This window comes from Mchenga conophoros, linkage group LG11, assembly GCF_057382185.1.
Source record: "Mchenga conophoros isolate Kocher_MC1m ecotype Shallow Benthic linkage group LG11, M_conophoros_male_GT1.1, whole genome shotgun sequence".
Classification (NCBI taxonomy): domain Eukaryota; kingdom Metazoa; phylum Chordata; class Actinopteri; order Cichliformes; family Cichlidae; genus Mchenga; species Mchenga conophoros.
In genome coordinates this window covers 27,523,204-27,546,605 of record NC_140536.1, presented here as the reverse complement: position 1 = coordinate 27,546,605, position 23,402 = coordinate 27,523,204, and the positions used below count along the sequence as shown (strand labels likewise).

Here is a 23,402-nt window from a genome sequence, read left to right as displayed (position 1 = left end):
AAAGCAGCCTTTAGTATCCTTCTTCCTCTATGATCCATGAACACACACTCATAAATTCATTTTCGAGTAGTTTTTCAGTGATTTTTGGGGTGAACCAAATGTGGTAAAGTGTCAACAGGCCTGTTTCTGGTAAGAAATCGTCACATTTTGAGGCAAAGATGACAAGACTTCATATCAAACCACATGTTTGTGTAAAAGTTACCTCTGAAGCTAATCAGAAACTTCTTTGTACCATTTATAAAGGTACTTTTACCTCGAGACCCACCTATGAGGCCACAAGTTGATTTTAAAGCTCCTTACATAATCCTACATTGTTTAAATAAATGTTTCTTGGCAATTATGCAGTTTTTGGGAGGTTCAAATTGTAACAATGCTTATTAAAAATCAAACAGAGAAGCACCCGTAGTAAAGAAACAAACAAACAAACTGAAAACGGGATTAGAAACACTGAAATAGATCCAGTGCCTGAAATTTTGTGTTGGAAGTAGGTGACCCGTCTTGAAAACCCAAGTGGCTATTGGGATTTTTCAAATTAAAGGCTCCAGAAGGACAAGCACACTAATTTTGGTGCTTGTTTCCACTTTTGAAAGATTTTCCAGTTGTCTGCTGCACTAGAGGGGATAACTGAAGATAAGGGGGTTGGGTGGTGAAGGATGCAGAGGAAGAAGGGGGTGTGTCGAGTGCCAGGTTTTAGCATGGGGGTGTTTGCATTTGGTGCCAAGGGAGGATTTTTTTACACGGACAGCACAAGCTGGGAATGACACACTGTGTGTGTGCTGGAGCTGATGGGATACAAAAAAGGAGGTGTGTGTGTGTTCGGGGGGTCTCCCTGTGGCCTGAAGCCATGTTCATGTTACTAAACCTGGACCGGTTCATTCACACATGCAAGGAAAGAGTGAGAAAGAATGAAAGGCGTGTTTATCCCTCCCCACTTTATGTTCATGAGCCAGCGGTCTGTGTCTGAGGTCTCCCATGGCAACCCAGGCCCCACCCCCTGTTTCTTCCCAGCTCAGCATATGAAAGCCATCTGTGTCGACCTCTAATCTCCATCAGTACTCGCTCCCCGCTGGGTCTATATGCTGTGTGTGTATGTTTTTGAACTGAGATTACTGGCCGGGAGCGATGATGCAGGGAACAAAGAAAGCATGGCATTATTACAACAGTTAAATCAGACTTTGGTGCTCTGATAATGATGATTTGTGCTGTGTGTGCGCTACAGATACATGCAAATGCAAACAGATATTCTTATTTTCATTAAGGTCTTACTAACCATCAGCCACTAAACCTTGACATAATTTCCAATTATACCTGCCGCAGTGATCACTTCACATGCTTGGTCGACTTACATCAAAAACAAAACGAAAAGCTGTTTTTCTTTTTTGTTAGACTGCTCACTGTCATCTACTTCCTTTGTTAAGCTATGAACTCGATTATATCTTAATTTGCTCATACGGCAGGTGACAGCAAATATCATATCCCCCATTGTGCTGTGCAGTAGTGCAAATTTTGGTATAGATGCTACACCAAGTAAATAACGGGCCGTTATTGACAATAATGAAACTTTTAACCCGTAAAAGCTTATGCAGGGGAGAGAAGTGTTTCATGATTTATGAGTTGAATCATTGTCTGTTTAATGACCACTAAATGACTGTGATTTTTACTTTCCATAATAGTTAATTAACACAATAAAATGCATCTTTAAGCTTTCATGTATACTGAAAAAGGGATTTTTGGAAAGCTGGAACATAAATGTGCCTTCTGTTGTTTGGATGTGCCATATCCTCTGAATTTTGGTGAAATCTTCTTTTTAACGAGTGTACACTCTAGAAAGCAGAGTTTATAATGAGATTAGTCTGCCAATGCTGTGCTGGCCATTTTCCCACTCTCCCCTGTTAAGTCATTTATATTCATAAACAACAAATAAATAAATTTTCCCATTTAAACACCACATTGATACTTTTAAGAAGTGCTACATAAACCACTTCAGTGTCCTCTGGCTTAATGGGGATTGGGTTGGAGAAGGGGCTTTAACATTTTATGATACATTTGTGTGAATTAAGAACCCCACAGGCTCCTGATTTCTCTCGGTTAAAGTGGAAAGAGGAGCCATAACCAGCTGAAATCATGGCTGGGCCACATTAAAAAAAAGAAATGCCACAGCAGACAGATGCACATCTTTCCTTTCCTGACACAGCCCTCCTATTTATCCAAGCTTGGGACTGGTACAAGGAGTATGCAACCTTGCGTCCCCTCCTTGCTTTCAATTTGGGGACTTTTTGTATGTTAACCACTATTCCACTTTATTAGGTACATGTTGCTAGTACTTGGTCTACCCCTCGGTATTGAAAACATTCCTCAGAGATTTTGGTCCCTGTTGACTTGATAGCATCACGCGATTGCTGCAGGTTTGTCAGCTGCACATCCATGAAGCAAATCTTTAACTTTACAGGGTCATCTTGACCTCCTCTACATGCGCTGAGTTGCTGCCATATGACTGGCTAAATAGATAACTGTGTGAGTTTGCAGCTTGTATAAAAAGAGAAGCACGTGATTACAGTGTGATTTATGTTTTATTTAAAACAAAAACAGTGTAGAAAAGCATGTTTCTTTGACATTTTCACTTTAGAATCACATAAAGATCTGTACTTCATACGCAGAACCTGCAAGAAGGCAACAAATGTGGCTTAATCATGACTTACAGCCTTAATCAGTCCTTCCAGCTACATTAGCAAGTTTTTTTCTACCACACTAGAGATGTCTTAGTGTTTCTGACAATACAGTAATGTTAACTGCATTTGTACATCAGACTGAACACAGCTAAAAGGTTTATTAGTGGCACCTTTTGATGTTTTTTGACACAAATACCTTGGAAAAGTACGCTGTATCAAATGATTAAGTACTATATAGGAGGCTTTACATTAAAAAAATAGACTCAAGGCTAACAACATAGGTAAACAATGGCAATTAAACCAGGCACATTATAGACACACTTAGTGCAGTTAACAAAGAAATGACAGCTGCTCTTCAAAGTGACAGTTCATTATACACTTCGTGTTAGAACAAAAACAGGTGAGTAGTTGTCCATTCAGGACACAGAAGTCAAAGTTAATTGCAGTCCATAATGCACTTCAGCAGTGATAACAGACAATCCTCATACTGTAAGCTTTACACAAGCAAAAGTCACTTGAAATTAAGGATAAAGTGTCAAGCACAAATGTAACAGAAAATTAGAAAAATTAGGTTGGTCCATTGGCCACTTCAGCAAGGAATAAACTATTATTTAGTGCTCATACTCTGATATAAAAAACAGTGAAACAAGTATTTTTTTAAAAACAATACTAAACTGAATGCAGTGTTTTAGTTTCGAGGTTAATCTCATCCTTCATGTGGTACATCCAGGGTTGTTTCTACCGATTCTCATCCTCTGCCATCAGCAGTTCACAGGCCTGGACTGACTGACAGTATTTTTGAAACTATTACTCTTGAAGCTGTAAATAGCTCTCAGGTCATTACCTTCCATCTATCAAACTCTGTTAGTTTTATCAGTGATGAAATTTATAGAGGTTCATGGACAGAAGTGATGAGGTTATCAGCCTCTCCTCTTTCACTACTCTTGCGTCAGCACAGGAATATCAATTTCTATTGCTGACATCCGCGAGCGGGTGGAGTAGCGGTGGCCTGTATAGCTGGATGCGTACCCCTGAGAGGGAGCGTAACTCTGCGAGGGGGCATAGCTCTGCGAGGGAGCGTAACTTTGTGAGGGAGCGTAGCCGTAGGCGTGGTTTCCTTCAACCTCTGATCCATAGCCATTCGGTGCAGAAACCTGAGACACGTACACCTGTGGTGGAGCAGGTGCGATAACGCTTTGCACGTAGCCCTGCGCGGGCACATGCGGTTGGGCGTTAATTACTGTAGGAGGGAAAGTCTGTGGTGGGAAAGGCTGCGGAACATAAACTGAGGCAGGAGAATGTGCGTTGGCAATGAGAGGCTGGGTCGACATGGAGTTGGACGTGGACATGGGCAACCAGAAAGGTGAAGGCAGCTTCTTGCACATACAGTACCACATGAACATCAGCAGTGCGGCTAGCATCAGTCCTCCAGAACAGCCTATAGATGTATACACAGCAAAGCCATCAGAGAAGATGTTGGCATATCTAGCGTTCATCTCCTTGGTGCGGAAAAGGAACCACACGGAGGGCGCAATGGGGACTGCGCCGCCCAGGAAGAAAAACATGCCGGCCACCAGGTGACAACCTGGACTGTTCACCAGGCATCTAACTGTTTTAATGTCCGGTTCAGGCTTGTCTGAGCAGCAACAGGTTTTACACATCCCGGTCATGGACAGCAGCAAGGCTAAAATGCCGAAACCGAGGCCTGTGGGAAGGCAGAACTGCAAAAGCCGCAGATCCAGCTGATCCAACTTGGAATACCACTGGAAACATAATAATATATAATTAATGCTGGGACTATTATAAACATCGGAGAATTAAAAAACAAAACATAAGCAGAATAGATCAAGCAATACCTCTGAATCATAGTAGAGGCATCCTGAATAGCCATCCTGCATCACACATTTAGCCCACAGCCCATCATACACACTGATATTCTTGGCATTACGATTAAAGGTGACGAGTTTCGTTACGCGCCACTGCGGAATTAATGCTGCCACTGTGAGCCCACCTACAGACAAAATAGCAATGATGAAGGCAAAAGCATTGGTGGCGTGGATGTCCCGGCACGACATGGCTGGTTATTGCTGACAGGGGAGTTTCCGTTTTCCTGGATAAACAACACAAGTCAGACAGAAAGCAGCAACTGATCAGTTTGATGGACACAGAATTCCTGAAAAACGTGGTTATACAAGTTTATCTGAATGGCCCCATTCCTTTATAGAAGCAAGCTAACTGTGCCACACGCTGACCTAGCTATGGGCAACCCCCCTGTATTTCAATTCACCACAGTGTGGTCGACCCAATATCTGCTGTCCCTGAGAAACAATGCTCTCATTTCACCAGCAAACAAAGTGGGAATGACTCGATGACTGAGGCTGCACTGCAGGAGTGTCTATACAGCAGTGCATTACACAGATTACTGTGCAGCTGAACAATGAGCAAGGCTCGAACTTTATATGACGCATGCAACAGTGACTGACTCAGACAATGCAACTTGCAACTGCTTTTTATTTTATCATCTTAAAAAAAGAGCTCTTATTGCCACTTTCATCTCATCTCTGAAGGTTATCAGGGTCTAACTGAGTATGTTTAAAGCACTTTATGGGCCAATTCCTTGTGGCATTGACGGTCTAAAAAAATCAAGGTGCAGCCAGGTGCACTAGCTGTTTAAATTACCGGGTCATTCCACCTCAAATCAACAAATTTTTTCAACATTTTCTGCTCAACCATCTCTGATCTGCTTCATAATTTTATGGCCAAAGCTTGGGTTGTGGTGAAATAGCTTCATATATCAAAGGCTTTGTTTTGTTTTTTCGTTTAGAGAAATTTGAGCTTGAAATTTTAACCTGAATCAAAAAACTCCTCCAGGATAAAACAAATTTATGTATTATTTACTCAGTTATAATTAGAGTACCATCTGGAAACTCAACTAGAACTTTTTTCTGTTCGGTTAGGACTATCTATTGATATTTTTGTTTTCTGTGGCACGACTTGTGATATTTGCTCAATTTTCTTCATTTTACGAATAAGAATTTCACATCAAAAAGCCTTTCACAAGTTTTCTTTTGTATAACTATATGCAACACATAAATTGTCACCAGCTGTATTTTGGAATGTCATTTTTATTTTTATTTTTTGGTGGATGTTCAAATATGGGACTTCCCAGGACTACACAAAAAACTTCACAGCAATCCTTAATTTATATCAAAATGTTAAACCAAAACAGTTTTAGGTGATTTGAGATTAACTGACAGGATATCCTGGCTCAAAACTAGAGGCGGACAGGATTTTACAGTCAGGATGAATGGACTGTGAAGGGTCTTCAAATGTTCTGAACAATAATCACTGTACCTTTCTGACATGTCTCAATAGCATTTTGTTTTACAGTTTTCGTTTACTCAGTCGCTATCTTATTGTGTTTTATTAAATGTAACTTTCAAAGTGCCAGCTGTTACAGACCGGTGAATCTAAACTATTTATTCTAGATTATGCTAACGATCAACGTGAGCAGGGTTAATAGCACAGTGATTATTACACCCAAAGCAGTATAATTATACATACAGTACCGACACAGTGTGCATTGTGGTAGTAAACAAAAGACCTCAACTCTGTAATAACTGGTTAGCAGATAGCACAGTCAGCTAGGCTAATTACCGCTACTTTTGCTAGCCCTCAGCTAGCTCTCTTTGCTCAGACGAATGCAAAGGGCCTGTAAAGTTGTTAATACGTGTTAATAACAGTAACAAAAGCCGATCGTCAACATCAACTGACTCAATACGAAGAACTTAGTAGAAAATGTGAACTCCGAATTCGCTAACTAATTAGCCACCTAGCTACAAGCTAAAGAGGTAGCATTACCGCAACCTGTTGACGCCGATTTATTTTCATACTTTAACTACATTGACTAAAGGGTACTATACCTTGTTGAGCTACGTTTACAGTGAAGTCGGTAACATCTCAGCCTGTTTCTCCTTTACATACTTGAACACAAACCGAGTCTCGTACAGTAGCTCGGAGAGTAAACAGGATGTGCCCTCCGCAGAGCTCGGGGTGTTTCCGCCCTCAGAGCTGACTCACAGGAGGTAAACACACCCTTTAACTCATGTTCTAAAGTATTTTTATTTATTCGTTTATGTCTGTGATTCTTAAAGTTTTACGTGGAAACAAAAAACTTAACCACGCGGATGATAAAAAAATGAAGCAAATAAAGGGTAGATAAAATGATAAACAAACAAACAAACTACAAATAAAATAAAGTGAGGCATAAGAATTCATGAAACCACACTAGGGTGTGTCTATGTGTAATCACCACATACAGGTCATTAATACAGCTAAACCGGAATTCATTTTTCTTTGCTGAGTTTGCTTTAAATGAACAGAGCTGATTAATATCCTTTGTTCTTATCAACTTATAATATTGGTATTAATATTTTAGTAAGGTACTACAACTTACCAAGAAGCTCTATCCATTCTGTTTGACGTCACTTCTCTCTCAAGCAGATAAATCGTCTGTGCCCTGAAACTGAAAAGTCACTCGGCTCTGATCTGTCTCGCTGATTAACTGGATAATTATTTTTTCTGTGCATGTGTGTTTTAGGGGGATATTCGCATTCACATGATCTACAAATCTGCCGGTGAAGAGGCAATTAACGATCTCCTTGGTGGTAAGCTGATGGTTCATGTACTGACCAGGCTTCTGATGTGCTTTAATTAATCTTACATACTGAATGTGTGTCCGTCTGTTTATAAGGCGCTCTACCAGAACCACCTTTTCCCAGCCCTCCATTTCCAGGGTCAAAAGTTGTGCACAGGAGGAAAAAGAGACAGGTATGAGTCTACTAAATGGTAAAGCGGTCTGCACTTATGCAGGGTCTTTTCACCTTAGAAGGGTGCTACAAAGTGCTTTAAAATCTGTCTCCCATCCACGCACACACACTTACACACTCACACACTAATGGTGGCAGCTTGACTGCCATTGAGAGCTGCTTGAAGTCAGTGTGCCCAAGGATATTTAGGCAGTATAGTAACCGGGGAAGGAAGCGCCGGCCCCGGACAGTCCTCTACCACCTGAACCACAGCTGCTCAGATGGCAGAGGAAAATGATCACCAATAGCAGCGGAGGCGTGCAGATGCTTATATTTTGTGCATGCCTGCATGAGTGTAAGACAGAGAGCTAATTATGCTACCAAGGCTGTTGTCTTGATTACACTGCTTTCCGTCAATATGTTTTATGTTAATTCATAAAGAGTGCGCTGTTTCCAAGCGTTCCTCCCACTCAACAGCTCTCCAGCCCGCTCTTCTCCTCTTCTCGTCTTCTTCGGTTTCATGAAATATTTATCTTATAAGTAGAGGCTGCTTCCCTCCTCGCCTTTTCTCAGACATAGTCAGGTGTCTGCAGCTGTCTGTCTCTCAGCCCTGAAAGCTGCGCTCATATTTACTTTGATTTGGGCTCACAGACAAACCTGGTTTGGCTTTTGCTAAGCTGATGCTCTTTGATTTGTCATTTATTTTTCTTTGAGCCTCGAGTTGACCTTTGTTTTTACTGTACTCTTTTGAAATTCTCTTTAATTTTTTTATTTAGAAAAAGATGGCGTCTGCCTCCCGTTAATATGATAAAACTGTCGTCTCTTTTCAGGCTCCACGTTTGTCACGAAGTGTAGAAGATGAGACCAAATACATCGAGCTGATGGTGATCAATGACCATTTAATGGTAAGCTTATTAGAGACTACAAAAAATAGACATGAATGTGACCTGAAGCCAGAAATCGTGTTATGCTGGCCCACTGACCACAAATCTCTCTAGATTGAAGTGATGCAGGTGTGAAGCGTCACTTTTTATCACGACTGTCTGACTGTCGCATCACAAACCGTCATAGTAGAAAGAGTGCACATCCCTTTTCAATTCTACGGACTTACTTAGAAGGTCATAATAAAACTCAGTTGGTGCTTATCAGGTTTAAAATTATTTAATTTCAACCTCAGGTGCACAGCAACACAAAATACTACACAGAGACTGTATTTATTTACTAAAAACAGTTTTGTTTGCAATATTGTTGCAGTTCATTGAAGTTTGCAGACGTCCCTTTATGCCTAACTCTCTTGAAGTCATATGACAGCATTTCATGGGTTTGGGGTTAAAGTCTAGGTTCACACTTGACTTTAGAGTATTTTGGTATAAAGAGGAGTCCATGGTCAACTCAATGACTGTAAGTTGCCAAGGCGCCGTTACTGCAAAACGCCCAAAATCATCACCCTTTCACCACCGTGTTTCACAGTTGGTATGAGGTGCTTTTTTGCTGATGCGCTGCTTGGTTTTCTCCAAATGTGGCGCCGTAATGACAGCCAGACATCTCCGCTTTGGTCTCGTCTCTCTAAAGGAGATTCAGCTTTTCAAACCTTAGCCGTGCTGCCATGTTGTTTTTAGAAAGGAGAGGCTTTCTCCTGGGAACCCTTCCAAACACACCAAGTTCAGTCATCTTTGACATTTAACATGCTAACTGAGGCTGTAGATTTAAATTTCTTCGAGCATTAGAAAATCTGCTCTTCTGGTTCAATTTGCTGCGTCGTCCACTCCTGGGAAGATTGTGGCATTGTTTTGACACACACCATGAATGCCTCAGACCAGCAAAGTGCCAAAACGTCTGCTTTTTATAGAGGTGCTCACACTTGGTGATGATCAATTATTAAATTCCATTTGAGTATCAGTACCTGGCTGCTACTTATCATCTTAATTCCTATGAAGGCAGAAAGGGTGTACTTAGTTTTTCACAGGACTGCGTATCCAAACAATTCTGTCAATATTAAGAGTCGTAATAATTCATTTTACATTTTATGCTTCAAAGATGTAAAATACAGCTAAGATGGAAAAGTTTGGACTCATATACACTTGTTCTTGTAAATTAATTTTGCAGAAAGATTCATGTGGTCATCCACATAGATAGATATTCACGTAAATCTTGGTGTTACCATTTCCAGTAAACAATAGTCAAACAGGGGGTTGCACGGTGGTCCTGTGGTTACCACTGTCACATCACAACAAGAAAGGCCATGGGTTTGAATCTGCTAGCGGGATAAAGATGTTCCGTGTGGCGTTTGCATGATGGCTCACCCACCCATATGACCCTGAATTGGACAAGAAGAAGATGGATTGATGAATACTGAAACAGGAAGAAATAGTTGAAGCATGTCAGGCTTTGGATTTAAGACATGTATGAAATTAGACTCATTCCATTGTTTGTTGTGTGGTTTCTTGGGTTTTGTTAAAAGAAAAACATCTTTTAAATAGCTCAGAGTCTACAGGAAGCTGGTTGGGCTGAGAGTCAAGGCTGTAAACAAAGTAAGAGCATGCACTTCAAACGCTGCCTTTACTGAGCATGAAAAAACATTCTGATCAACTAAGATCCACTGAAATGGAATTGACTTTGTTTTTATATCATAAAAGCAACATTAAGACTGAATCCAATGTGCAGACACAGGCTTCTTCCATGCATTAAAATGGCTTAAAGTAAATTTGTTCCAGATTATGAAACCCATTTATATTAATTTATCCTTCTTGTCTCTCTTTCTTTGTTTTTTTTTTCTTTCTACAGTATAAGAAGCACCGGCTTTCCGTCGGGCATACGAACAACAACGCTAAGACAGTGGTCAATATCGCTGACATGGTAAGAACTGTATCGATCCGCTTCTTGGAAAGCTTGCCACAAGCACTCCCAGGTACTGGAGTCGAGCGCACGCTGCACTGATTTCTCATTTAACCAACCTCACTCTCCCCATTTAAAGCCTCTCCTGGCCCATAATATGCCGCGAGCAGCCATTAACCGCCCAGTTATGAGGTTTTCAGATGACTGGATGTCAAAAGCAGTGGTGGCATCCCGACAGCTCAGAGGCAGATTTTAAGTGTTTGATTATTTGTAGCCACGTCTGTGTGTTGTATTACTGAAATCTGAGCTGGGACAGGGTCACGTCTGTAAGCTGAGAGGCTGGTGAAGCTGGAGAAAGGTCATGCTTTTTGTTGTGCCCTTGAAGAAGATCATATGAAGCAGGCTTTATTTAGGAGGCACGCATTGATTTCTTTCATCTATGCTAAACACTATAGCATACACCTGGAAGAAATGTTGGAATAAGAGCTGGAAAAGAAATAACGCAACAATGGTCTGGAGCAGGTTTAGTGTCTGTGGGTATTGTTCCTTCTGCACTTTTGGCAGCAGTGAACTCTCCACACAGATGCACCAGCAGAGGCAGATAGTTTGAGTTTGTAGGGGCCACAATGGGATTAAATCATGCACACTGACCCCTCCATCCCTGCACTGACAAACCATTAGCATTTATTTTGAATGCAGACACTTTGCTCTCCTCCGGTGTTTGTCTGGCCCGAGGCACCTGCAGATTTGCGTCTTATGAAAGCAAACATTATTATTTACAGCAGAGTTTGCTCCCACTGTGTCCTTCAGACGGTTACCTTTGTTTACTGTCTGTCTGGTTTCTTATGATGTGCCGCAGCTGTCTGGTGGCAGGATCATACTGAGCATTTGATCACTGTCGTATTGAACAGCTGGAGATGCCGATGCTCATGACACATCAAACCGAATATTTTTGCCACTTTCTGTTACACAAGTATTTAAACCTTCTTGACATTTTTCCTGATATCAAGTTTGCTTTTTCCACAGATTTTCAGGGAACAACTTAATACCCGAATTGTGCTCGTTGCAATGGAAACCTGGTCAGCTGACAACAAATTTAACATTGACGATGACCCCATGGTGACCCTGAAGGAGTTCATGAAGTACAGGAAAGACTTCATCAAGGAGAAATGTGACTCTGTTCACCTCTTCTCGTGAGTATGCCAGTTAGGAAAATAAAATGTTTTTTTTCCCCTTATACACTCAGCATCTTTTGATAAAACACCCTTTTCTTTCATCAGAGGGTCTCGCTTTCATAGCAGCTGGGGTGGAGCTTCCTATATGGGCGGAGTTTGCTCTCTCACCAAAGGAGGGGGCGTCAATGAGGTGAGTGAAAATTAAATAATTTTAAAGTTAAATGATGCAGACAACGTGGAGTTCAATCACAGTGGTCAGTTTACATTGATCACCACCAACACCGACTGTTTTCTGTGATTAAATGAGGGATACAGTGCTGTGCAAAAGTCTTGAACCAACCCTCATTTCTATATTTTGCCATTTTTAACGTGGTCGCCCACTTTCAGACGAATACTTTTTTGTTTGTTTGCTTGTTTGTTGTTGAGTCCCTAAACACTGAGCTATGAATCATTCAAGCATTAATAACGGGATGAATCATAGTTGTGTCTACACATAACAAACAACTTAGCGAAGAACTAATTTTAAATGGTGTCTTTAGGCACATGGGTCCAACTAATGGAGTCACCTATCCAATTTTTAATTTTCAATCCAATATGTTCAGTAGGGGTCAGGCGAGAGGTACAACAGTGAGTGTCTACAGCCATCTATAAAACACGGTGGAGGCTCTGTCATGGTTTGGAGCTGTATTTTAGCCAGTGGTGTTGGAGATCTTGTAAAAATCAACGGAATTATGAGAAAAAGAAAAGTACCATCGGATTCATATAATTTCAATTTTCTTTCATTTAAATTAATTACTGTTTTTTCTGCTTTACAACAAGATTTCCTACAATAAATCAAAGATTCTTGGTCTTTTTTTCATTGATTCACTTCATTCTCTCTTCCTCTGCATTTTTTCTTCAGTATGGGAAAACTAATGAGATGGCCATTACCCTCGCACAGTCTCTTGGACAGAACATCGGCATCTTCTCGGACAAGAAGAGGATCCTTAACGGTAAACCGTTAAATCTTAATGATCCCTTCTGTCTTCTCTCACGCTCTTCATGAGATTTAACACTGATTATTATTTGTTATTTTTGTTTTTTGTTTTGTTTTTTGTTGAGGTTTCATCATCTCCATTCTCATATATCTTGTAAATGCACCCCAGAAAAGGAGAGGAGGAATGAATGGCTGGGCATGTGTTACAACCTAATAGAATAATTAACTATACTATCTATAATAATTAATATCTTTATTTTTTCTATACTTACGTCACAGAACAATATTTTTTTGCTTGTTTGCTTTGTGTTTAAGTTTTCTTTTCTGGACTTTTCTATATATTTATGCATTTACACACATGCAAAGGCATCTAACTTTAACCGTCTCCTGCAATATGAGGTTAACTAGTAAAATATGTGTAAAAAACACATGTAAATACCCGCATTTTTTTGTCTTTTCATTTTCCTTCTCCAACATTATGTGCTTTTATGTTTTTCTTTTCCAAACCTCCCTAATTTTATTATTACTGTGTCCAGTATTTTACACATCTGTACACTACATATGAATTGCACTTGTTTTTGTAAATATTGTCAAATTTCCCCCCTAACAATAATAAAAACACACATTCTTCTTAAAACTCAATTTTGATGATATCACAAATGTATTTTTCCAGGTGAATGCAAGTGTGATGATCGCTGGGCCGGCTGTATCATGGATGACATTGGGTAAGTTCCTTTTCAAAGTGCATTTCCTGATCTCATCTCACAGCTGAATTCTTGTCAACTCTCACAGATGCCGATGATTCAGTCTCATCAAAGCATTTTAACAAATTCTGACACAGCATGGAGTTGGATGCAATGTTACCCAGACTATAAGTTGCTTTCGTTCCCTTCCCTGTATGAATATTTACTTAAATATCGCTATAACTGCAGTTATCAATAAGTGTCATCCTGCCTTGTCAAAGCTATGTGTTAATATGTAAACACAAAGTTTACATGTGTGTCTCTTATGTATTTAAAACCAATTAAATCTCAAATATCAATCTATTTATCCATTTAAATTACATGTATGTCATTCACTGCTGTGTTCTTGTACCTTTATAATTCACCACTAGGGGACAGTCCAGGTTTAATTTCCAGTTGCTATCTTCTTGTTATATAACATTGAGCATTTCTCTGCATAAAGGCCTTCTGTAATGTCTTATTTGCTTAGATAAGAAAATAGATGATTAAAATATTTTTGTGGACTGCACAGGCCTGCTTGGCATCATGCCACTGTGAGTGTCTGTGTGTGATCTGTGTGTGTGTTGTCTGTCTGTGTGCGTGTACCTCTCTTCTTATATACTTCTTACAATTCCCCCCCCCCCCCCCCCCCCCCCCATCCCGAATGGGACAGCAGGTGAGCTGAAGCTTGTGAGCGTTGCTTGTGCTGGTTTTGAACCAAATGGCTGCGTCGGAGGGAGGTTGTCAGTCATCACAACCTTTCCCTTTGTCATCCAAGGGCACTACAGCCACTGTGGCCCCAGCTTCTCATTTTACCTAGATGATATGAACAAATACAGCTTGATGTCCTGTTTGTAATACACTGGCTGTATTTTTCATGATCACTTTGTAAAATATCACATACTTAGTGTGTATTTTTCAGTTTTTGGGCAATGTTACTGACTGAATAGCTGATAAATGTCATTGATTTGTTTTTCCCGATTGCCGAGAGGCTTCTTCTCCACCCTGCTGTTTAAAAATTAAAACTTCTCATTACTGATTTTTGTTCATCGTTATCCAGTTGATACAGTCTGCAATGTCATTCTCATCTTGGGTCAATATTTGTCTCATTCTCCTGTAACAACACAACAAGTACACTTCCCAAACACTGAGATCCTGCTCTATTGGCTTACCTTAATAAACCACCTCTATTGTCACAAGGTCACATGACAGAGGACAGGTGACTTTGTGCTTATTTAAACCTGTCACCTGTGAACAGACCCAAGCAATTTCCCTAAAATCGAGTCAGTGGTGTTTCAGACGATTGTATTCAATGAGCGGCCTCTGAAGTTTATTTTTAATCCCTCAGCACCTGCATGTCTGATTTTCTTCACCTGACTACCTTTAACTAGTTTTTTCACAGGATGTAGCTCCTCTGTTTGCTTGTGTGTTGCGCGAGTGCGTGTCTGAGTGGATTTGTCTTAAAATACAGACGGGACACAAATTAAAGGAAAGAGAAAAACAAGATAAGTAATGGTAAATGGTAAATGGCCTGTATTTATATAGCGCCTTACTAGTCCCTAAGGACCCCAAAGCGCTTTACATATCCAGTCATCCACCCATTCACACACACATTGACACACTGGTGATGAAAAGTAATGAAAAGACTTCCTCGTTAGATGTTTTAATCAGCGCTGTCCAACACTCAAGTCTCTCACAGGTGTTTGCGAAGACAGCAAAATGATTCACATCATTTTCACACTCATTAAATCATTCAGTGATATTTGTACAGTTTTCATCCTGGAAGTGGCCTCTGCCTTTTTATAGGATCAGTCAGAGCAACTTCATGTAGGTTTGCAATATTTGACACATTTCTTTAAGGGGCCAAAGGCTCCCAAAGCTGTGCCAGCAAAGCTCAGGTTTTTCCTTTAATATGTCACCCATCTGTGGGTATGTGTGCTCCTATGCAGTGTATACAGTAGCTTTTCTTAAGATCTTAAATCCTAACTACACCTTGTATAAACTGAAGTTTCTTAAAAAAAAAACACATTTTCCATTAAGGTTAAGTTAGGATTTGGTAGCAGTTAAATTCTGTAGGTTTTTCTATTTTTATTTCCTTCCTTCTCCTGTGAGAATGGGTGTTGCCATCAGCAAACCGGGTCAAAATATGTATTTCAAAGGGAGCAACCTTAAAGCCTTTAATATTTTTTAATTTAATGAGGCCAGATAGCCTAAAACGCACAGTACCAAGAATAGACAGGCACGACAAAGACTCAAATCCCACTTCACAATTTTAATGCAGAGATTAAGAAATTGAGAAATGGCTAAGCTGCTGATGAGCGTCCTAATAACCACCAGGTGTTATAAGCTGACTGTAACGGAGCGAAGGAAGGAAGAAGGTTGCTAGCGAAATAGTTTGGTTTTTATAGTGGTCTTTTTATTTCTATTTTAAAAATATAATACATATTTTGATCATATTGTGTGCATGCTGTGAAATAAAGAGTGAATAATAGTGTTATTCCATGTGGTACCAACTGGGGAATCACACAAGCATGTTTCTTCTTTGCTTCACCTCATCTTGATGTTTAAAAGGGAATGAAAGCTACAAGATTTCAAGAACAAATCCCGTATAAGAGCCGGGACAGCAATAAACCTTATTAATTCCCAAAACTTGCAGAAATATTGTAGTGTACTTCATCCATTACCTCCTCTTTATATAACCATCGTCATCATTGGTGATGGCTTCATTTAGTCAAATTACACATGAAACATCAGCCAAAGCCTCTCCCACCCTCGACTCTCTCATTATTGCATTGTCTGGTTTGGCAGGCCTGATGAGCCACTCTAACCTTTTCCTGCAGAATAATCAGGATTAAGACTAACAGTGCAGAAGAACATAATAATATTTAAGTGCTGCTCACTGTTGGGATAATGCCATTAAAAGCATCAGCCTGGCCAGGCATTTTCAAGCTCCGCTGAGATCGGACACTGAAGTCCGGATGGATGTGCCATCCAGCTGGACTTTAGCCTTTAATTATAAATGAATTGAAGCAATCACAGTGAGAATTAAAGAGCTGATGACACTCTCAGCAGAGCTTGATTTCTATTCTGAGCAACTCATTAAAAAAATTAGTCAGATATTCTTTTTGTTCTTTTGGGGCTTCAGTGTCAAATGATAATGCAATGCCGGCTTAAAAATGACTCATCGATAATATTAGGCTTGTTTTCCAGGACAACGTAAAAACGGCACATCTTAGAATCCATTTACAGCCCGCTCATATCTCCGTACGATGTTCACAGAGTCAGTTGTGCTAAATGTCTGTCTCCATGTTATTATAAGGATCTCCTCTGAACTGTGAGTATAGTGAACCTGCCGTAAAACCTCTAATATTTAAAGTGTGTTTTATGTTTGGTAAAAAAGAAGCAATTTTAAGTATATTAATAAAAAAACAGTTCACACTAGTAACTGTAAAATTGTGTAAAACTAAATTGTAATTAAGTAAATGCACGATACAAAGACTGAACGGGTTAAGGTGCTTAAAACTGTGTTTTTTCAGTCTTTTGTTCTTTGGTGTTGGCAGGGAGGAAACCCTCTCACGCACACAGTAAAATCTGCACACGTGGTTTATTTTGTGTCCACGTTAACAGCCCGATGCGTTCTTGTTGTTTTGAACAGTTTTTACCTGCCCAAGAAATTCTCTGACTGCAATGTGGAGGAGTACTATAACTTCTTGAACAGCGGTGGAGGAGCCTGCCTGTTCAACAAACCTCTGAAGGTACATCATACTTTCAACCAAATGCTACATACGTATATAATCTATATTTACTGGAAAGTTCATTAGGTATGCCTTGCTAGTATCAGGGTGGACCCTCCTTTGCCTTCAGATCTGCTTCTTCGTGACATCCTGGAAACATTCCTCAGAGATTTTGCTCCATTCAAATGATAGCATAACTCAGATGCTGCAGATTTAATCAGCTGCACATCCATGATGTGAATCGCCCGTTCCATTACATTCAGCTCTGTGATATGGTGTGTTTTCCTGCTGAATGAAGTAATCAGAGATGCTCTTTTGCATACCTTGGTTGTAACAAGTAGTTATTTGAGTTACTGTTCCCTTCCTGTCAGCTGGAAGCAGTCTGATCATTGACCTCTGACATCAAACAAGGAATTTTTGTCCTGCTGTTCACTGGAGATTTTGTCTTTTTTTGACCATTGTCTGTAAACCCCAGAGATGGTTGTGCAGGAAAATGCCAGTAGATTGGGAGCTGTTAAAGCTCCATGCCACGTTTAAAGTTGCTGGAATCGCCTTTATTCTAATGCTCGGGTTAAATTTCAGCAGGTCTTCCAGACCATGTCTACATGCCTAAATGTAGTGAGCTTCAGCCATGTGATTGGCTGATTAGATATTTGTATCAACAAGCAGGTGAACAGCTATACCCAATGAAGTGGCTGGTGAGTGTATATATTAATTTAGCTCTTTATTCACTCAGCTGTTAGACCCTCCAGAATGCGGCAATGGCTTTGTGGAGCCAGGAGAGGAGTGTGACTGCGGAAACCCAGCGGTGAGTTAAACATCCGCGGATGAATGAAAAATACACAGATATATATACTGAAGGCTTAACCTTTATGATCATCCAAGGTCAAAGAGATGAGTTACAGCAAAATAAACAATCAAAGAAAAAGGGTTAACATCTGAAGCAGTGAAGTAAAGTCATTGGAGAAATTAAGGCAAAGAATAAACTGTGTTGAGAAAAGTTTTTCTTCCTTTCAGGAATGTGCAAAAGAAGGAGAGAACTGCTGCAAGAACTGCACCCTGACTCAGGGCTCTATTTGTAGCAATGGACTCTGCTGCAATAACTGCCAGGTACTAAACCGGACAGTAGCAGGTTTTAAGTGGTTTTTATCTAAATATACTGATCTTTATAAACAGATATGGAGCTGCAGAGTATGGTGGATTTTTGGTTTAGTCACATTCAAGCAGGGTTTGGTTGCATGCAGACAAACAGTCCATGTGGAGAGCAGAAGCTGAAATACTATTAGCTACGATCTGATGGGGATTTAGATTTAAATCAGCTTTTCAAAAATGTATCTGTGTAAAATCTAACAATGACTGACAAAACAGGAAGTGTTGAACTAGATATCCTTTTTCCTACATTGGAAGCACTGAAAAAATAGCCGTGGTCTCCGGGGATTATGCCACTTTCAGGCACTCCTCCGCTACTGAAACTGAAACGGAAACTATTTAGGACCATTAAATCCTACAAGAAAAGATATGGACATAGTTAACATTGATGGGGTGTGTTTTAGCTGTGAATGGGCAGACTTGTCACACACTTTACTTTATGATGGCAAAAAACGTTTGACTTTTTGTTTTTTTCTGCCGGACGTGGAATGAAACACAAAACCTTTTCCGATTTAATTTGTCTTGTGTGCTGATACAGATGGAGTTCAGGGGAATTGTGTGCAGAGATGCGGTGAATGACTGTGACATCCCAGAAATCTGCTTGGGCAATTCCAGCCAGGTGAGCACGGATTTTTCCTCCTAAACATCTGCTCATACTTAGATTTGCATCACTGTATTTTTGAGGCTTTCTCTATTTTTTGCAGTGTCCACCAAATGTGCACAAGATGGATGGTTACACATGTGAAAAAGACCAAGTAAGATCTTGATGAGTTTTATGTGATCTTGCATTAAAATGTTTAAAAACCTCTCAGCTGATTGGCATGCACTTTGTTAAGAATCACCTTGTTTGCCTGTAGGGTCGCTGCTTCAGTGGAAGGTGCAAAACCAAAGACAGACAGTGCAAGTTCATTTGGGGAGAAAGTAGGTGTTTTCTCTCATGTGCATTCCAACGCAAGGAGATCTAGAGGAGCTGCACAGAAAACACCCTCGTATTATTCTCCTTAAAATTGCTTGTGTTTCCCTCAGAGGCAACAGCAGCTGACAAGTTCTGCTACGAGAAGCTTAACATTGAAGGGACAGAAAAAGGCAACTGTGGAAAAGACAAGGACACGTGGATCCAGTGTAACAAGCAGTAAGCCAGTCGTCTGTGCCTCCTGTGGAGCTCTGGGTTACTTTCCTCTCCTGCTGATATGTGTTTGCACCTTTTGTGTTCAGGGATGTTCACTGTGGCTATCTGCTGTGCTCCAACATCTCTCCTGCTCCACGACTGGGAGAGCTGCAGGGAGGGCTGACTTCATTCTCTGTAGCCCAACACAGTGCCTCTTTGGACTGCAGGTAGCCAAAGGAACAAAAAAGAAAACACCTAAAACAGTCTATAATGATCATTTGTGATCTGTGTTTAGTCAAATTCAAATTCAAATTTTTATTTGTCACGTACACAGTCATACACAGTACGATATGTAGTGAAATGCTTGGACAACTGCTCGTGACCTAAAGAAAACAAAAAAAGGAAAAGGCTATGAATAAGATAGGAAATAAATATGAAAAATTAAAAAGGGTAAATTTAACTAGGAAGGAATAAAATATAAATTAAGGTTAAAAATGAAATAACTGTACAACACAAATTAGAATGAAGGGTAAATTTAACTGGGAAGAATAAGATAAAATATATAAATTAAAGTTGAAAATAAAATAACTGTACAACAAAATACACAATATAGAACTATATAAGAATGTATGAAGAAATCTAAATATAAATAAATATATACACAATAACAGCAGCTGTACAAGTATTAACCGGAAATGAAGAATATAGTGACCAGTGTTGTGCAAAACCAAAGTCCAGAAAGTCCAGTGTGTGTGTAAGAACTGTATGTGTGGGTCAGTACTGTGTGGTGGTGTGATTGAGAGACCGTATCGCCTGCGGGAAGAAGCTCCTCCTCAGTCTCTCTGTGTTGGTCTTCAGGGAGCGGAATCGCTTTCCTGACCTCAGCAGAGAGAACAGTCTGTTGTTGGGATGGCTGAGGTCCTTCACGATCTTCCTGGCCTTGGTCCAGCACCGCCTGCTGTAGACTGAGTGCAGGTCAGGGAGCTCGGAGCGGATGGTGCGCTCAGCTGACCGCACAACCCTCTCTAGAGCTCGTCTGTCCTGCATGGTGCTGTTCCCGAACCAGGTTAAGATGTTTCCCGTCAGGATGCTCTCTATGGTGCAGGAGTAAAAGTTCCTGAGCACCTTGGAGGGCAGTTGGAAGTCTCTCAAGCGTCTGAGGTGGTAGAGACGCTGACGGGCCTTTTTCACCACGGTGTTGATGTGACAGGACCATGACAGGTCCTGCGTGATGTGAACTCCGAGGTATTTGAAGCTGTCCACTCTCTCCACTGGGCACACGTTGATGACAGGGGTCTGGTAGTTCCTCTCCTGCTTAGTGCTGAAGTCCACTATCAGCTCCTTTGTCTTACTGACGTTTAGAAGGAGGTTGTTCCTCTGGCACCAGTTCTCCAGATTCCTAATCTCCTTCAGGTAGGCCGTCTCGTTGTTATCAGAGATCAGGCCCACCACGACGGTGTCGTCAGCAAACTTGATGATGGTGGTGGAGCTGGTAGTGGCCACACAGTCATATGTGTACAAAGAGTACAGCAGGGGGCTCAGAACACACCCCTGGGGGGCTCCAGTGCTGAGAGTGGTGGAGGCTGAGACATGTCCGCCCATCCTTACTGCCTGTGGTCTGCCAGTTAGGAAGTTGGAGATCCACTGACACATAGATGAGCTGAGTCCCAGATGCTCCAGCTTGGTGGTGAGTGTGGAGGGAATTATGGTGTTAAATGCAGAGCTGTAGTCTATGAAGAGCATTTTAACATAATTCCCCCTTCTAGTGTCCAAGTGAGTGAGTGATGTGTGGAGGAGATGAGAGATGGCATCGTCTGTGGAACGATTTGGACGGTAAGCGAACTGTAGTGGGTCCAGTGTGTCTGGTAGTGAAGAAATGATGAAGTCTCTGACCAGGCGTTCAAAGCACTTCATCACTACTGAGGTGAGGGCTACAGGGCGATAGTCATTGAGAGAAGCAGGGTGGGGTTTCTTCGGGACAGGAACAATGATGGACTCTTTGAAGCATGTGGGGATCACCGACTGAGATAGAGAGATGTTGAATATCTCAGTGAACACAGGAGCTAGCTGGTATGCGCAGTCTCTGAGGATACGACCTGGGATGCCGTCTGGTCCTGCTGCTTTCCTGGTGTTCACTCTCTTGAAGGCTCTCCTTACTTCATGCTCGGAGATGACGAGCACGTTTCCGGTGCTGGCAGTATCTTCCTGTCTGCAGCCGTTAGCGCCGCTAACACTAGCATTGTTGGAGACCTTAGCTGCAGCCTCGAAGCGAGCATAGAAAGTGTTCAGCTCGTCTGCCAGAGTCACGGCCGCGTTCGTCATACCGGTTGTTGGTGCTTTATAGTCCGTTATTGTCCTTAGTCCCCGCCACAGGCTCCTAGAGTCACTCTGTTGGAGTTGTGACTCTAGTTTCCTCCCGTAGCGCTGCTTCGCCTCTTTCACCGCCCTCTGCACGTTATATGACGCGGCTTTGTACGGGTCCATGTCCCCCGTCATGAGTCCCGTGTTGTAGGCAGCGGTGCGGGATCTCAGAGCGTCGCGGATGGTTTTATCCACCCACGGCTTCTGGTTGGGAAACGTTGTGATAGTCTTTGTCTCCACGGTATCATCCGCTAGTTTCCCGATGAATCCCACAACCGCTTCCGTAAACACGTTGACGTCATCGTCGGAGCTGTTTCTGAACATGCCCCAGTCTGCGTCATCGAGTGCGTCCTGTAACGCGGCCACCGATTGATCCGTCCAGCGCGCGACCTTCCTCTGAACCGGAACTTCCTGTTTCAGCCTTTGTTTGTATTTTGGCATGAGGAAGATGGCGGCGTGATCAGATTTGCCAAACGGGGGGCGGGATTGTGCCTTGTAGCCGTCCTTGACCGTAGTGTAGCAGTGGTCCAGTGTCCTTTCACCCCTGGTGGGGCAGGTGATGTGTTGATAAAAGTTCGGCGCTGCGCGTTTGAGGTTGGCGCTATTAAAGTCCCCCGTCACAATAAGCGCAGCGTCCCGGTGTTGTGTCTGGTGCTGTGTGAGTGCCTCATGCAGCTCGCATAAGGCGGTGACCGTGTCCGCTTGTGGTGGAATATAAACGGCACTTACAATGGCCGATGTAAATTCCCGAGGTAGATAAAAAGGACGACACATGATGGACAGTAGTTCCAGATTTGGTGTGCAGGAGCGTGTGAGAGGAACAACGTTCGCACTGTTGCACCAGTTGTTGTTCACCATTAAACACACGCCGCCTCCCCTTGACTTCCCCGAGTCCCGTGTCCTGTCCATGCGGTGAACCGAGAAGAACTCGGCCGGCTGGATGGCGTGGTCCGGCACCGCTGGGTTCAGCCATGTCTCGGTGAAGCAGAGGAGATTGCAGTCCCGAATGTCTCTCTGGAACTTTATCCTGGCCCTGAGGTCGTCAAGCTTGTTCTCCAGTGACTGGACGTTGGCGAGCAGGATGCTAGGCAGAGGTGTGCGGTGTGCACGAGCTCTCAGCCTGTTCCTGACGCCGGCTCGCTTCCCTCTAGGCCGCCGCCGCTTCCCTTTGTTCTCCCTCGAGATCTCACTCGGCCAGCTCGGATCCGGAGTTAAAAACTTCGAATTGTGAGTACATTGTATACCAATAGAAACAAGAGTGTCACTGTCATACCTAATGTACCCAATGGTGATGATTTTGCCGATTTAGAAACGCTGAAAACTAACTTAAAAAGCAAAGACAAAGAAAAAGTGGTCGGAGCAGTCGTGACGGCAGCCGACCTCACCGGCGCCATCTTTATTTGCCACCCCACCCCTCTTCTTTATTAGTCTATGGAATACTATTGTTTGTGCAGCACTGAAGGAGGAACGCTCTTAAAAAAATCTCCTCGCTTGTTGCTCTCTCAGTTGTTTACAAAGCACATAACTCTAGCATCAAGTAAATCCTTCATTGATTGTTAGAGACCCACCGAGCCAGGAAAACTACATTCTTCTAAACATCACAGATGAACTAAGAAACAGCAGCCTGCACATCACGCCACGTTTACTGCAAGCCAACATAGCCTTTCAAGTCACTCAGTCTTGTTTGCTCTTCAGTGGTGCTCACGTGGTGATCGACGGAGATATAGACCTGGGATACGTCGAGGACGGGACGGCCTGCGGCACAGACAGCATCTGCTTCAACCACAAATGTCTCCCCATCCAGCAGTTCAACTTCAGCACCTGCCCAGGGACGACTGACAAGGCCATTTGCTCTGGAAATGGGG

General features: G+C 41.9%; 2 protein-coding genes across 5 annotated transcripts in view; one reads left to right on the top strand and one right to left on the bottom strand.

The window, feature by feature from the left end:
- Positions 1 to 23,402, top strand: part of adam22 (ADAM metallopeptidase domain 22) — a 70,585-nt gene that overhangs the window by 35,763 nt on the left and 11,420 nt on the right. For all 3 annotated transcript variants that reach the window (XM_085292110.1, XM_085292112.1, XM_085292111.1), the window contains exons 7-23: positions 7,270 to 7,336; positions 7,423 to 7,499; positions 8,308 to 8,382; positions 10,262 to 10,333; positions 11,339 to 11,505; positions 11,593 to 11,677; positions 12,389 to 12,479; positions 13,137 to 13,188; positions 16,841 to 16,940; positions 17,656 to 17,727; positions 17,937 to 18,029; positions 18,607 to 18,687; positions 18,773 to 18,823; positions 18,926 to 18,989; positions 19,095 to 19,200; positions 19,284 to 19,403; positions 23,233 to 23,401. In XM_085292110.1, coding sequence (XP_085148236.1) covers positions 7,270 to 7,336; positions 7,423 to 7,499; positions 8,308 to 8,382; positions 10,262 to 10,333; positions 11,339 to 11,505; positions 11,593 to 11,677; positions 12,389 to 12,479; positions 13,137 to 13,188; positions 16,841 to 16,940; positions 17,656 to 17,727; positions 17,937 to 18,029; positions 18,607 to 18,687; positions 18,773 to 18,823; positions 18,926 to 18,989; positions 19,095 to 19,200; positions 19,284 to 19,403; positions 23,233 to 23,401 — 1,542 coding nt within the window. The remainder of the gene's footprint in view (positions 1 to 7,269; positions 7,337 to 7,422; positions 7,500 to 8,307; positions 8,383 to 10,261; positions 10,334 to 11,338; positions 11,506 to 11,592; positions 11,678 to 12,388; positions 12,480 to 13,136; positions 13,189 to 16,840; positions 16,941 to 17,655; positions 17,728 to 17,936; positions 18,030 to 18,606; positions 18,688 to 18,772; positions 18,824 to 18,925; positions 18,990 to 19,094; positions 19,201 to 19,283; positions 19,404 to 23,232; position 23,402) is intronic.
- cldn12 (claudin 12) lies at positions 2,547 to 6,748 on the bottom strand. 2 transcript variants are annotated; one of them, XM_085292114.1, is made up of 3 exons: positions 6,593 to 6,748; positions 4,526 to 4,779; positions 2,547 to 4,432 (listed from the first exon to the last, which is right to left on the bottom strand). In XM_085292114.1, the coding sequence occupies exons 2-3, from the start codon at positions 4,742 to 4,744 to the stop codon at positions 3,608 to 3,610; spliced, it is 1,044 nt and encodes a 347-aa protein (XP_085148240.1). In that variant the 5' UTR covers positions 4,745 to 4,779; positions 6,593 to 6,748; the 3' UTR covers positions 2,547 to 3,607. The 2 variants fall into 2 exon arrangements, with proteins under 2 accessions (XP_085148240.1, XP_085148241.1); XM_085292115.1 differs by having other exon boundaries at positions 4,526 to 4,680; positions 6,593 to 6,738.

Excerpts from the sequence above, each read along its gene's own strand:
- cldn12 (XM_085292114.1), bottom strand. The coding sequence starts at position 4,744 with ATGTCGTGCCGGGACATCCACGCCACCAATGCTTTTGCCTTCATCATT. Across the intron at positions 4,433-4,525 it reads GCCTCTACTATGATTCAGAG|TGGTATTCCAAGTTGGATCA; the intron begins GTATTGCTTGAT and ends TTATGTTTCCAG.